The 14,496-nt window shown below is 37.5% G+C and overlaps 1 protein-coding gene across 1 annotated transcript in view; it reads right to left on the bottom strand.

Moving 5' to 3' along the window:
* Positions 1-13,983, bottom strand: part of LOC113045772 (netrin-G1-like) — a 96,380-nt gene extending 82,397 nt beyond the window's left edge. The window contains exons 1-2 of the mRNA XM_026206407.1: positions 13,623-13,983; positions 7,524-8,117 (exon numbers count right to left, since the gene is read on the bottom strand). Coding sequence (XP_026062192.1) covers positions 7,524-7,796 — 273 coding nt within the window. The 5' untranslated portion in view covers positions 7,797-8,117; positions 13,623-13,983. The remainder of the gene's footprint in view (positions 1-7,523; positions 8,118-13,622) is intronic.
* Positions 13,984-14,496: the final 513 nt, after the last annotated feature.

The raw sequence follows: 14,496 nt of genomic DNA, 5'->3' as shown, positions 1-14,496 counted from the left end.
GACCTGGTGCTATGACACTTCAGCCAGTTGGGTCTTCGGGTCACCTGGGAAAATAACAAATTCAACCTGATACAGAGGAGCTCTTTTCTCGCTATGGAGTTATATTCGATCAAACAGACTGCACAACTCATAGAGGAACATGTGCGGTCAGTGTTGAACTGATTGAATTCATTCAAGGGCTGGACAGCAGTCCCACTGAAACTATTTCAGAGGATCCTGGGGCATATGGCAGGGCCCCCATCTGCACTGGCATATCAATTGCCTGGAGTTGATAGCGGTGTGCCTTGCCTTGAGCCATCTCAAAGGGCAAACATGGTCTGGTCTGATCAGATATCATGTACATGTACATGGTAAATGGTAAATGGACTGCATTTATATAGTGCTTTCAACAGACCACATGGCCATTTTAAGCGCTTTACAATTTGCCTCACATTCACCCATTCACACACACATTCACACACCGACTGCGGTGTCTGCCATTCAAGGCACCATCCAGCTCATCAGGAGGGGTTAGGTGTCTTGCTCAAGAACACCTCGACACTTGGTCAGGTGGAGCTGGGGAGTGAACCACCAACCTTCTGGTTTGTAGACCAACCTACATGAACCACTGAGCCACTGCCACCCACAACATCACCATGTACATCAACTGACAAGTGTGTATACACTCCTGTCGCATGTTGCAACTTGCCCGCTACCTCCACCTTTGGAGTCGGAACGTTCTGAGGTCACTACGTGCCATTCACATTCTGGGTCTGCTCAACCATATGGCCAATGAGCTTTTACGAGCTATGCTACCTGGAGAATAGAGACTCCATCCCCAGATGGTCCAGCTGACTTGGAGATGTTTTGGAGTCATTGAGGTAGACCTGTTTTTCCTTTGCAACTTCTCATTGCAAAGTTGTTCTACTCCCTGACCGAGGGAACACTCGGCATGGACGCACTATCACACAGCTGTCTGAAGGGCCTGGGCAAGTATGCGTTTTCCCCAGTGAGCCTTCATGCACAGATGCTGTGCAAGGTCAGGGAGAATGAGGAGCAGGTCCAGCTTGTGGGGACTTGGACATGGTTCCTGGAACTAATGCTCTTCATGACAGCCCCTCCCTTGCAGTTTTCTGTGAGGAAGGATCTACTGACTCAGATACGGCGAGGATGTAGAGTTTCTTGGTGACCTAACCCAAGAGGTAGTTGACACCACTTTGGCGAGAGCACTTTCTACGAGACACGCTTACACCTTGAAGTGGAACCTGTTCATCGAGTGGTGTACTTCTCGTTGAGGATACACTGAAGAAGCCCAATCAGGGTCCTGCTTTCCTTTGTCTCCCTCCACCCTTAAAGTCTATGTTGCTGCAATTGCTGCTAACCATGAGCCCATGGAAGGGAAGTCGGCAGGTAAGCATGACCTGGTTATCAGGTTCCTTAGGTTGCAAGAAGGTAAAATACTCCCTGGCCCCCCTCCATATACTCTTGGGACATGTCTCTAGGGCTTAAAACACTACAGCGGGGCCAATTTGAGCCTTTTCAGTGAGGCAAGCTAAAATTTCCTTCATGAAAAATCTGCTCCTGCTTACACTGGCCTCCATCAAAAAGGTGGGGATCTGCACACATTTTTGGTTGATGATTTGTGCCTAGAGTTTGGGCCGGCTGACTCCCAGGTAGTCCCGGAGCCCCAGCTCAGCTATGTGCCCAAGGTTCCATAAATTGCTTACTCTCAGACCCTTGGTGATTACAGATAACACTAACAGTAGAGTAAAAATACAGATAGATACATATTAAATATAAAATACAACTATACAAATAAGGGCATATAAAATAAATAAATAAAGTGCTGCAAGTTCAGGAGGGAGTTCAGCTTCCCGTCAGTCTGATTAATGTAGCTGTCCTTCAGTCTGCTGGTCCTGGCCTGGAGACTCAGCAGTCTCCTCCCTGATGGCAGCATACTGAAGAAGCTGTGTGACGGGTGGGTGGGATCATCTAAGATGCAGAGGGCTTTGCGGATGAGACGGGTTCCATAAATGTCCTGGAGGGAAGGGAGAGACACCAACGATCTTCTCAGCTGCTCACACTGTGTGTTGAAGGGTCTTCCGGTAGGACACGTTGCATGCGCTATACCTCACAGTGATGCAGCTCGTCAGAATGCTCTCGATGGTGTTTCTGTATAAGGTACACATGATGGAAGCCAGGGCTCTGGCTCTTCTCAGTTAGCAGAGGAAGTAGCGATGCTGCTGTGCTTTCTTGGCCAGTGCTGCAGTGTTTTCAGTCCAGGAGAGGTCCTCTGTGATGTTCACAGCCAGGAACTTGGTGATCCTCACTTTCTTCACACTTGCACCATTGATGATCAGAGGAACATGTTGAGTGTGCAGTCTCCTTAAGTCAACAACAATCTCCTTTGTCTTCTCCACATTCAGATAGAGATTGTTGTCACTGCACCACCCAGGCATTTGGCTCACCTCGCCCCTCGCTCCTCATCTCTGTTGAGGAATAGGAATAGGAATAAGTGCAACTGGACAGCAGTAATGAAAGCAGGATGGAGACGGCTTCTTAAGGACTGGAATGATGGTAGTAGCTTTGAAGCATGTGGGGACCACAGCCTGACTTAGTGAGATGTTGAAAATGTTCAGTGACTATAGCCACAGAGCCCGTTTTTCCCTTGCAGACTTCTGCAATTTCCAAGAGGGTTAAAATTACCCCCAATCTTCTATATGCATCTAAACGGATGTTCATATGTGTATTTGCTTCCAAAAACTCCTTCAGGAAGGATTAGGCTTCTGCAACATCCCTGTTCCAAGTTGAATGGGTACGTTTTTGGAGTGTTATCCAATCTTACTTAGTGGGTACGACAACAGTGACTGGTCTTTGCCCACACCAAAAAGGGACACAGGACCTTGCACAGGACACTAGAGGAAGCACCCATGGCACTTTGGTAGGGATCCCAAATTGTCGGTCCCTGACATAACATAGAGAGTGACCAAGTGAAAGGAAATGGGTTATGTATGTAACTCTAGTTCCCTGAAGGAGGGAACAGAGACATCTCGTCCTGTCATTACAGCTGCTGTACCACTGCTGAGCGGCTGGGTCACCGGCTCGGCTCCCCAGCTAAATCCTTGGTATGAATTGCACCTGCTGGCGTTTTATGCTCACACTGTGATCAGAGATGCAATAATCACACTCTAATGTGCTAATGTGCCAATGTGCCATTGTGCATTGGATAATTTACAGTAGTTTACACTTAAAGTAGACTGGTCTTCTTCAGGGAATGAGGCTTATATGAGTAACCAAAACATTTTTTACAGTAATATATTTTAAAATGTAATTTATTCCTGTGAAGGCAAAGCTGGATTTTCATCAGTCATTTCTCCAGTCTTCAGTGTCACATGATCCTTCAGAAATCGAATGATCTAATCTAATATGCTGATTTGGTGCTCAAGAATTTTTTTTATTATTATCAGTGTTAAAAACAGTTGGACTGATTTATATTTGTTGTAAACGGTGATACATTCATTTGAAATTAATATGATAAAAAAAATGTTTGTAACATTATACATTTATTCAATTGAATGCCTCCTTTCTGTTTAAATTTAAAAAATAAATAAATAAAAAAATTCTGAACTGTAGTTATGTGACTGCTTATCAAATAAATAAAGAAATGCTTGTTGAGTTAAACTTATTTTATTTATCTAAGTTGAAAAAGACATATGATATGAGTGTTATGAGAAATATGAAAAGTACTGTGCCAATTTGTTCATGTTATGTATTTTTTGGGTGCATAGATTCAGTGTATAAAACATAAAAAAGGCAGAGCCTATTTACAGTTAGTGTAAACAGATAGATGCTATTTATACTAAGTGCAAATAGTGATGGGTGCTATTTACACTAAGTGCAAAGTGCGATAGGTGCTATTTACACTATGTGCAAATAGCAATTAGATCCTTTTTATTCTAAATGAAAATAGCATATTTTAGCAATAGATGCTATTTACACTAAGTGCACTAAATTGCTATTTACACTAAGTGCAAATGCAAATTTACACTAAGAGCAAATAGCTATAGATTATATTTACACTATGTTAAAATAGCAAGATTTTCTGCTATTTATAAAACTATTGCAAATAGCAGAGGTGGAAAGTAACGAATTACATTTACTTGCGTTACTGTAATGAGTAGTTTTTTGTGTACTTCCACTTTTTAAAGTCATTTTTAAAATGTGTAATTTTACTTTTACTTAAGTATATTTTGTTTGAAGTATTGTACTGCGCTACATTTGAAAACATTAATTACTGAGTAAAAAAAAAAAAATACTGCAGTAAATAATGGGCAGGAGGGCAAACTGGTGCTAAAATCACAAGATGCAGACGGACAAAACAGGCGTTTGTGGTGCAGACACTGCTGAAAACGAAACCCTGTTATATTCTGAAGTTGAACTCGAAGGAAATGAAGTGAACCCCTGGCCATATTTATGCTTTATTATGCAGGGTAAACTGTGCTTACCTAGGAAGACCAAACTAGCAGCTTATACAATCTCGACAAGACATCAACCCTTAAACTTAAAGGTAAACTAAATATTTGCATCGTTGCATTGGTGGTTAAAATGAAGCTTTGACATTTTAAAAACAGGTTTTGCACAAATTAGCCAAAAAGACAGTGGTGCGGAGTGTGCAATATATTGTCTGCGATAATATCAGAATTTTTGTTTTAATGATGTGCGCCCACATTTATAGTGCGTTCTTTCACTGTGATTCAGTCTTATAAAATGCATTTAGAATGATCACAAAATTGAAGATAGAGGGGCAGAAAAATTACATATTTTTATCATTTCAAATAGTAAATTAAGGTCACACAAAGAATGTCGTCTTTTCCTTCCTTTTTTGGTCTATTTCTACAACAAAGAATAATTCCAAACCAAGACCAAAGAACAATTTTGCGTATCTGGGCAACATGACAGTGTTTTGTTCCTAAATGATTCAACCGTTTAAATGATTCGGTTCAATCGCTATGAATTACTTATTAACAGTGACTTGCTGACACATACTGGCCATTTTAATTTCACATTTAAAGTATCTTTTGATTTTTTTTATTCATTATTATTTCAAATGAGTATTGAATATTTAACGTCTTGCATATCAAAACATTTTTCATGCATTTGTAACTGCAGGTTAAATGCATTCTTGTCCTGCACTAAACAGAGTGTAAATACATATAAATGCTCCTTCTGATCTAGCTTCTGCATTTCGTCTGAATTGAAAAGATGAGTTTATTGATACTGACTTGCCTGGTAACAGCCCAAATGTTTTATTATTCTAAATAACTGATTCCTTTAATTAAAAACAACTAGTTTGAGATTAATAGGCCTATCCCAGGGCTGTCAGACTCAGTTACTGGAGGGCCGTAGCCCTGCAGAGTTTAGTTCTAACCCTGCTCCAGCACACATATCATGTAGTTTTCAAATAAGCCTAAATGATTAGATTAGCTGGATCAGGTGTGTTTAATTAAGGTTATATCTAAACTGTGCAGGACTGTGGCCCTCCAGAAACTGAGTTTGACACCCTTGGCCTGTCCCATTTTTGCCTCGCTCCCACTGTTAAAATGTAACGAAGTAATTTTATTTTTACTTAGTTTCCTTACAACTTTTACTTGAGAAGAATATTTTTGTACTCTTTTCATTTCTGGAAAATAGTGGCTATTATCTCCACCTCAGTATTTAGTACATTATAAAACAGTTTGGAAAAATAACAAACTGAATGTAAATTATAATTTTAAATAAAATTATTAAATGGATGACACCTTATTGGGACAATAAACTCCTTCCTTCACCTATCCTAACCCTACCTGATACTTCAATTTAAACTTTTTGCTTATTTCCTTCATTTTTATTGAAAATAAATGACTTTCTGATTTGATATGACATTTGAAAAGGGAGAAAAAAGTTTGGCAAAAGGCAGGTTCGAACTCAGGTTGATCATGTCAAAAAGCTCACACTTCACAATCTACACCACTGGAATGGATGTTTAAAGTGCCCCATTATGGATTTTTGAAAATGACCTTTCATGCAGTGTGTAACACAGCTCTAATTGAATGAAAACAACCTGCAAAATTTTAAATCTAAAACTGCACTGTGTATAAAGTTATTGTCTCTCAAAAGAAAGAGTCAACTCAGAATAATTGAAACGAGTCATTTTAAACCGAATCCCAAGACGTTTCCTGTTGACATCAACATAAAACATTACCTTTTCTCATTGGCCTGAATGAAAATGTGATAAAAAAAAATATAAATAATAATAATAATAATAATTTGCCATTATGTGCAGCTTTTGGAGCTGTAAAAATAGCTGTTTCCCGAGTAATCCTGTACACAAAGCAGCACTGCACTTTCAAAGGCTGCTTTATCAGGCATTATGGAATGAAAATGAGACAAATCTGACCAATCACCACAAATTAGTGTCACACAAAGGAGTGGTTTGGAAAAATGAATCGTTAAACGATCGTTAAAAATGAGAGAAACACACACAGACAGTCCAGGGCGTGACAGCTATGATCTGCGGCTGATTACCGCCATTATTTTGATTTCAAAATTGAATGTTCTTTTCACACAGTAATACTATCTTTCATAGCCCTGTTAATGTATAGCCCAATATTTTTAAATGCATATACTTTCTGTACTAGTTTATAGGCTATATTAATTGTATGTATTAAGATTCTCAAGCAAGTGGCAAAACATGAAATCCCTTCCTAGTCTACTTTTCTTATGTTTAAAGGCAGTAGCCTATCACAATTGTAAATTAAAACGTACTATTTACAGAAACTATTCACGTGTCTTTTCTTCTTTATTTACATTACAAGTAATCCTTTTGGTCATAAAAAGAACTTTGTCTTCTAACTCCATGAGTGCCATCGGTTACCATATTTATCTTAAAGTGTATGGTGCTTTTTCCTTGCTTTACCCCTATAGCTAAAACTATTTTAATTAGCTTATATGCATTTATGGTGCAATTAACAGCCTACATTTCATATCAATCCATGTATATTTTTAATGTGAGCAATGTCCTGTCATTTTAATTCAGCAAGTGAAGCCCAGGAAAAAATGACACCGTATGGAAACGATCACTGCAATGCTGTGTATACGCCCCACTCGGAACACATCAGGTGGGAATCGGGAATCAGTGTCAACTCTGAAAAACCTGGAACCTAACACCCCTATGACCTCCCCTATCCATTGAAAAATAGTATTTTACTGAAGATCATCATATAAAGTGACAACAGAACAGTACTTTATATTTATGTTCAGTAAAATAAAAGTTTTTCAATTGATCTTGAACATTTGTTTGGCGTGCAGATTTCTTTTTTGCTTTGTTTGTTTTTCATGAGTCACGAAAGACATTACAAACGTGTGTAAAAATGTTGCGGAGTCCCACGACTGACCAATCAGAATCAAGTATTCTAGCCATGTAATACAAGCAATGTAGTGCATTGTTGTATACTTGTTATGTGATTCCCTCACTCATCAAGTTTGTAAAAATGTATCAAACTCACCAGGGCACAGTACATCTCAGGTGGGTCTCCGCAGGTAATGTTGGGTGGGTCCAGAGACACAGTCAGGTATTTGGTCATATCAGTGGCCTCAGGCTGGCAGGCCATATAGTGCCAGGCCAAGCGGTCCTCTGCATAAACCTGGGACTTACAAACATCATAGTGCCCCCATGAGGCCGGGTAATGCTGTGTGGCATGACACCAACTCACCCACAAGGCCTGTAGTACAAACACTAGCAGTAAGTACATGGTTGCACCTTTCTTCTGATGCCTCATTAAATGGAGTCTGATAGATAATAAGCAGGCAGAGGATGATGAGGCAGACCGCCTCTGTGGTAACACTGAACTTTAAAGGGGAAAAAAGACTGGCATCTGTGTCAGTTTTGACTTAGCTTCCTTGGGCCGCTCTGATTTCACTCATTAGTTTCTTTTTGTCTGATTGTGTTGCAGGGGCGCTTGAATGTGTTTTGACACAGTTGTGGTAAGTGCAGGTCACCGGTGTAAAAGAATGATATTAATTCCTTCTTGAAGCCATTAGTGGAGGCCATTGCAGATCATCCTCCTGTCCATCACTGTTTCCCGTATGTTGTCCGCAGTCTGTGGGGGATAAGAACAAAAGGAGAGGAAAACAAGAATGTGTCAGTGGAGGAGCTTTCAGGGCTGGTTTTATTCGAATAACGAGGAGCCTGGTGGAAAAGGTGAGGAGGTGCAGGTCAAGTGCTTTCTGTAGCTGAGACGGAGTTCATAGAGAAATATCCTAAAAATACCTGCTTATTACTGAAGACAAATAGCCAAACATCCCTGTAGGCACAAACAGACCATGTAAGTCTGCACATCATTCCAAAGAGCAATACTCAAAAGTCTCTCAGCAATTTGAGATTTCAAAGATTCTGTCCTAGTGTGAGGCAAACAGTGCTGGAAAGAGGCCAATATTTTTTCTAGACATAGAAATGGTATGCATACTTCATATTTCATAGACCTTAATGGATTTCATGGACCTTTTAATGTCAGAGACAGATGCCCTTATTACTAGTGCTACACTGCAAAAATATTTTGTGAGGTGGCCTAAAAATGTGCTTCATGCGATAACATAAAAGTAACTGCTTTTTTATAAGTAAAAATATTTAATTGGATCCATTTAATATGACTGAACGACTAGACCACAGCAGGTTACAGCAAATGAAAGTCATTTTTAAGGGCCAGGTCAGGGTGAACTAGCTGTCGGCCTAGTTCACCTAAAGATGACATTTCTGTCATCATTTACTCACTCTCATGACCTGGGGCTGTCAAGTTTCAAATGTGACAAAAAAGCATCATAAAAGTTTCATCAAAGTGGTCTGTATGATCCAAGCATTGCATTTAAGTCTTCTAAAGTAATTCAAAAGCTTTGTGTCAGGGACTAAAGAGAACACAAGTAGGTATTCATAAAATATCCCATCTATCATAGCTCTCAAATCTCTCTCTTTCTTTTTTTTTAAAAATATGCACATATTAAAATTTGGTACATTGCGATCATTTACAACACATAAGAAGCAACGACCTGTGGCATTTTAATGCACCATATTTGAATATGCATGAACATTAATGAGATTTGAAAGGTGCACTGGGGGTAGAGATTATCAATTAATAAATGTCTGCCTTTTCATCACGCAAAGCTATAATGTGATTTCAGAAGACTTAGAACACATCATATACAGTAAGAAAAGGCCTGATCACATTAAGAATAACTACATATAACTATGAAGTTTTAATAACTATTCCAGTTCTATGAGAATACTGAAGTACACATCACAAATACAATAATAAAGACAGAAGAATGATATCACTGGTATAGCTTGCAGAGCAATTTCTCTAGCTGATGGATTATAAAAACATTGACAGCTGATCAGAATCCATCCTGCTTCAAAGAGCTTGAAATTATATATCTGCAATAAACACTTATAATAAACAGAACATTATCATCCATTGTTGTGGATGGTTACAATGTTATTGTCCTTGGTCTTCTTTCATGGTGCTTTTTTACATTTTGACTTCATAGTCCCTTGTCACCATTCACTTTAATTACATGGAAAAGAGCAGTATGAACATACTGCTAAATGTCTCCTTTGTGTACCACATAGAATAAGTTTAGTCTTTTTAGTGTTAGATTTTCACTTTTTACAGTGTATCAGTAACTATCAATCATTTAAAATCAATAATGAAAACATGCACACACATTGGCCATACAGAATGGGGGAAAAAAAGGTTTTTGAATGCACTTCTCCATCATATCCATCAAAATAAGGAATCCTTGATGTTGGGGAATGATTGGTTGACTTGATTAGGTCTGTGCCCCCTCAAAATAAGGGGACGAGCCATGATAGATGAGACAGAGCAGCCTCTAAATGTTCTTTTTTATCAATCATGCTGACGTCTAACAAGGAGCCAATTACCACGTTCAGCCCCTGGCACGGGGCAGGATGTGATTAATAAGACATTACTGTACAGCCGTCAGCATCATGGGTTTCATAAAAAATGTCAGTAATAGGACTGAAATAGTGGTTGCTCTAAAGCACAAGAACAGGCAATAATTTCAAGGCGGCAGTCATGGATAGAGGGATAGATAAGGTGTGGTCCGATATCACACAAGTGTTTTATCACACTCCTAATCCAGATAAAGCGTCAGACTCCCAGTCCTGTGATTGGGTTACAGTAGAGATGGGAGAGACTTTTGCCCCCATGCACTTAACACTAGGAATTTGAGAAGTGTGAGCTTATCAGGCCTGCATTAGAGAGGAAACTAATACATGGAGAAGGATAACAGAGGAACGAGAGCTTCCTGGAATTTTCCAGAGACGAATGGAGACTGTGGAAGCGCCAGCTCATCACAAATAAAAGGAGGGTCTTTCCTAAATCAGTCAGAAGTAGCTTTCTCATCACCTTGGTATTGAGATTCATAAGTAAAAACATTCTGTCTTACAACACTGCCCTGTCTTTATGTCATCTGAAACATACATATAACATATATATATATATATATATATATATATATATATATATATATATATATATATATATATATATATATATATATATATATATATATCAGTATTATCTCCATGGCAGATCACCATATTAGTGACCACCATATCATCATTTTAATTATATTGTTGTGATGTTTAAATTCACTTGTTGCCTCTATTTTATTTAATTATTTATTGTAATAGTGCACTATTTGTCAGTTATCTGTCATAACATGTTTTATTTATTTATTATCATTTGTTTATTTTATTTGTATTATGCAATCTTAAGCAGATCTCAAAATGTTGATCTTTCATAATTTCAGTTATTTGATTAATGCCTAATTTCACTTGCAGCCTTTAAAGGTACTATACTAATTGATTTTTTTTTTCTTTTCACAAAATAGTGTAGAATTGGCTATTTGTCCATTTTCAGCCATAACACCAAAACAATTATTAACAGAACTGCAATGTCAGTATATCCTAAATCTCAAAAGAATAAGAATAATTCACCCAAAAAGAAACTTCCATAATTCATTGATAATGAAACCTCAATTTCCAAACCCATATGACTAACTTTCCTCCGTGGATCACAAAAAGGAACAAATTAGATGCTCTTTTAAGGTGAAGATTTTAAGTGAATAACTACTACAATTCCATTCAATTTATGAGTTCTCTGAAGTACTTTTATGATATTTTTATGGTTCTTTTGTGTTTTTTTTTCTTGAAAGCTTCTATCGCAATTCAGTTTAATTGCACCAAAAAGATCGACCACTAAATTCCTCAAAACATTTATATTATATATATATATATATATATATATATATATATATATATATATATATATATGTTCCTTTTCTTAAATTGTCAATATATCAAATATCCCTTTACTGTGGGCTAATTCCATTTGAAAGATTCTCATATCTCTATGCTGCACAAAGAGCAACACAGGTATTTTTTTATCCTTATTTTTTTTTTCTCAGATCCTCTGAAAACATCCCCCTGTGTCTACTTGTATTTCACTCCTGAGGCAACCGAAGCATACCAAAGTGTTTTTAAATCAGTAGACACTCATGGCACATGGCTCACGTTGGCTATAGCCTCTCAGGTACCCTGTAAAACCTCTGTGAATACTTCTATCTATTCAATGGTCTTTCCACTAACCTTGTTGTCCCTCAAAGTGTCAATGCTACTGACATGCCTTGATCATTCTACGTTTTCCCTTAACCCCCTCTGCACTGTTTTCTTCCTCTCTTTCCATTCTTTACATGGTAGCTTTGTGCGCAATGGGACTGGAGCTGTTCAGGTGCTGAAACTGAAACAAGCTCTAACAGCTTTGCACCCTGTAATCTTTTTTTAAGGTTGTGAAGCTTTATTTTGTGTCAGTTTCTGAACTGACAGATTAGCATCTGCTATGGTGTTAATGATGTCAGTAAGAAAAAGAAGAATGTCTGCACTCTTAAAAATAAAGCATCAAAAAGGTGGGTTTCACAGCCATGCCATAGAAGAAACATTTTGGATTCCCAATAGAACCTTTCAGTGGAAAGTTCTGAAAAGTACTATTATTATTGTTATCATTATTCTGAAGAACATTTTATTAATCTAAAGAACCTTTTTGACAGCAAAGAACCTTTAGTGCAATGACAAGTTTCTGTAGATATTTATCACTGAACCATAGAGGCCAATACCTCAGTACCAGTTTACATTTCAATTCTAAATCTCCCTCTCTTTTTATTTATTTATTTTTTATACATACAGCAAGCTGCTAAACTTTGCAGGGAAGCACATCTAAAGTGCTTAGAATGTGCTTCCAAACATGTAATACATCAATCTTTCCCTGAGTAATGCCAATCAGCCTGTCACTTGCTTCACATCGGACCATATTCACCACATAGCCTACCAGAGGAACATGCATAATTAAATGCCTCTTTCCTGAAATGTTTGCATGCTCTGACACACACACACAAAGTGGCATGAGGTCTAAAGTGCTCCTCTCATTCCCATACTGATGTACTGTCACACTGCTGAGATCAACAAGGAGTCATGTCCTTCCAGGTAACTCCATTGAAGTAACACATCTGTGATGAGCTCCAGTTATGAGGGAAACAAATGCCATTTAATGAATAATCATTAAGGGACTGAAACGTGATTTATCTGTAATCTTCCCTTATTAGATTTTTAAATGGAAACGTCCTATATACCCTAGTTATGACATTCATGATTAATGGACAGTCTCTTATTATTAAATATATATAAGTAAAGATCTTTCCTATAATTAGCTTTATAGTTGAATATACTGCATGGTTCTTTAAATATTAATTTAAATGTTTCATTTAGGTTCTATAATAGTTTCCGAGTTCTCAAAAAACGCACACATATTGACAATTTAGATAACTATAGAATAAAAGGGGCGTTTTAACTTATTCTCCGGATGCTACAAACCATTATTATTTATTATATATATATATATATATATATATATATATATATATATATATATATATATATATATATATATATATATATATATATATATATATATATTTTTTTTTTTTTTTTTTTTTTTTTTTGCTTCTAATTGAAACTTTTATTTTTAAGACTGTGAACGAGAAACAGCAACAGGGTAATAGTATTTAACTACAAAGCACAAGACAAAACGCTTTATTTTGGAGACAAAACACTGTTGATCTTCAATGTCTTGACCAAATTGCACCAGGAAAGCTCGTGCGCGTGATGTAAAATGAAATATTCAAGTTATCAAGTTATGCGAATTACATACTGAAAGTTCGATATGCATTCCTTTAAAACAGAAAGATAATAAAACAACTATAATAATAAGTAAACTCTGCCGTTTTGAGGGAAATATAGTTCTAAATTTGGATATAGACGTTGATCGATTAATGGACAAAAGATGTCAGACATAACTAATTAGACAGGAAAAACACCTACCGATATTTTATATAAAAACACTGGTCACATTTAATGTTACTTAAGTATTTATACCTGCCTCAGTTGATTTCCTCCAGATATGTTGAGAAAATACCTGTACATGGATGATGATTAGACTCTTTTTGCAACATGCGAGCCACAAAAAAAACCCCACCTTGACAGTTTTCCAGACAGAAAACATCCAGTGAATGAACCCGGTCTTGATCAGATCATGTCCCAGAAATGTTACTCCACAGCAATTGACTGAATGCAGTGCACAGGTTCTCCTACATCATCGGCCAGCTCAACATACCTCAATGATAAGAACTCCAGCCTTTGTCAATAAAAGTCATTGTAATGACACTCAGTCCGTAAAGTGAGTTATTACAGCCAAACCTCCAGTTACATTCAGTTGCTGCCAGCGCTTACCTATCCTGCCCGGGAGAGAATAACTAACCTGCTGAAACGATCATCTCCAAATGTAAGTTTGAGGGAGTGAAGCGTATTCAAGCCGCGCACTTGAGCTCTCCGCTGGGTCCTAGGACCCTCAGCCGCGAGAACAATTGGACATCTGGTTAACCAGGTTAACCTTTCAGGTACCTATACATTCAGGCTATCCCAAGACCTAGAACTACATACCATAATATGTAGTTTGTTGTGGTAATCACTGTTAAGTTAGACATTAGTCTTAGAAAATATTATTGATAATCATAATAATAAAAATAATAACAATAATCAAAACCTACTATATTAATTTTGCTAAACATATTCAATAGAATAGTCCCTATGATAATTTTGAATCGCCATTTATTTAATCAATAGCAAATCGCAAAAAGACCCTTATCAAAAATGCATCGGCGTGAATTAAATTAAGTGACAGTAGCTACAGTCGCTTAGGCTGTCATTTGTGAATAGTAATTGACGGTTACTGACCTTTTTTAATAACTTAATAAGTGTTGTTTTCCGATGACCACTTAGGACTGAAGATGAATAGTCTCCTTCCTCGCAAGTGTTTTCAGCAGTTCAGTTCGTGGGCATGTTGATTAGCA

Source organism: Carassius auratus, chromosome 27 (genome assembly GCF_003368295.1).
Source record: "Carassius auratus strain Wakin chromosome 27, ASM336829v1, whole genome shotgun sequence".
NCBI classification, from domain to species: domain Eukaryota; kingdom Metazoa; phylum Chordata; class Actinopteri; order Cypriniformes; family Cyprinidae; genus Carassius; species Carassius auratus.
This window is presented reverse-complemented; position numbering and strand designations above follow the sequence as displayed.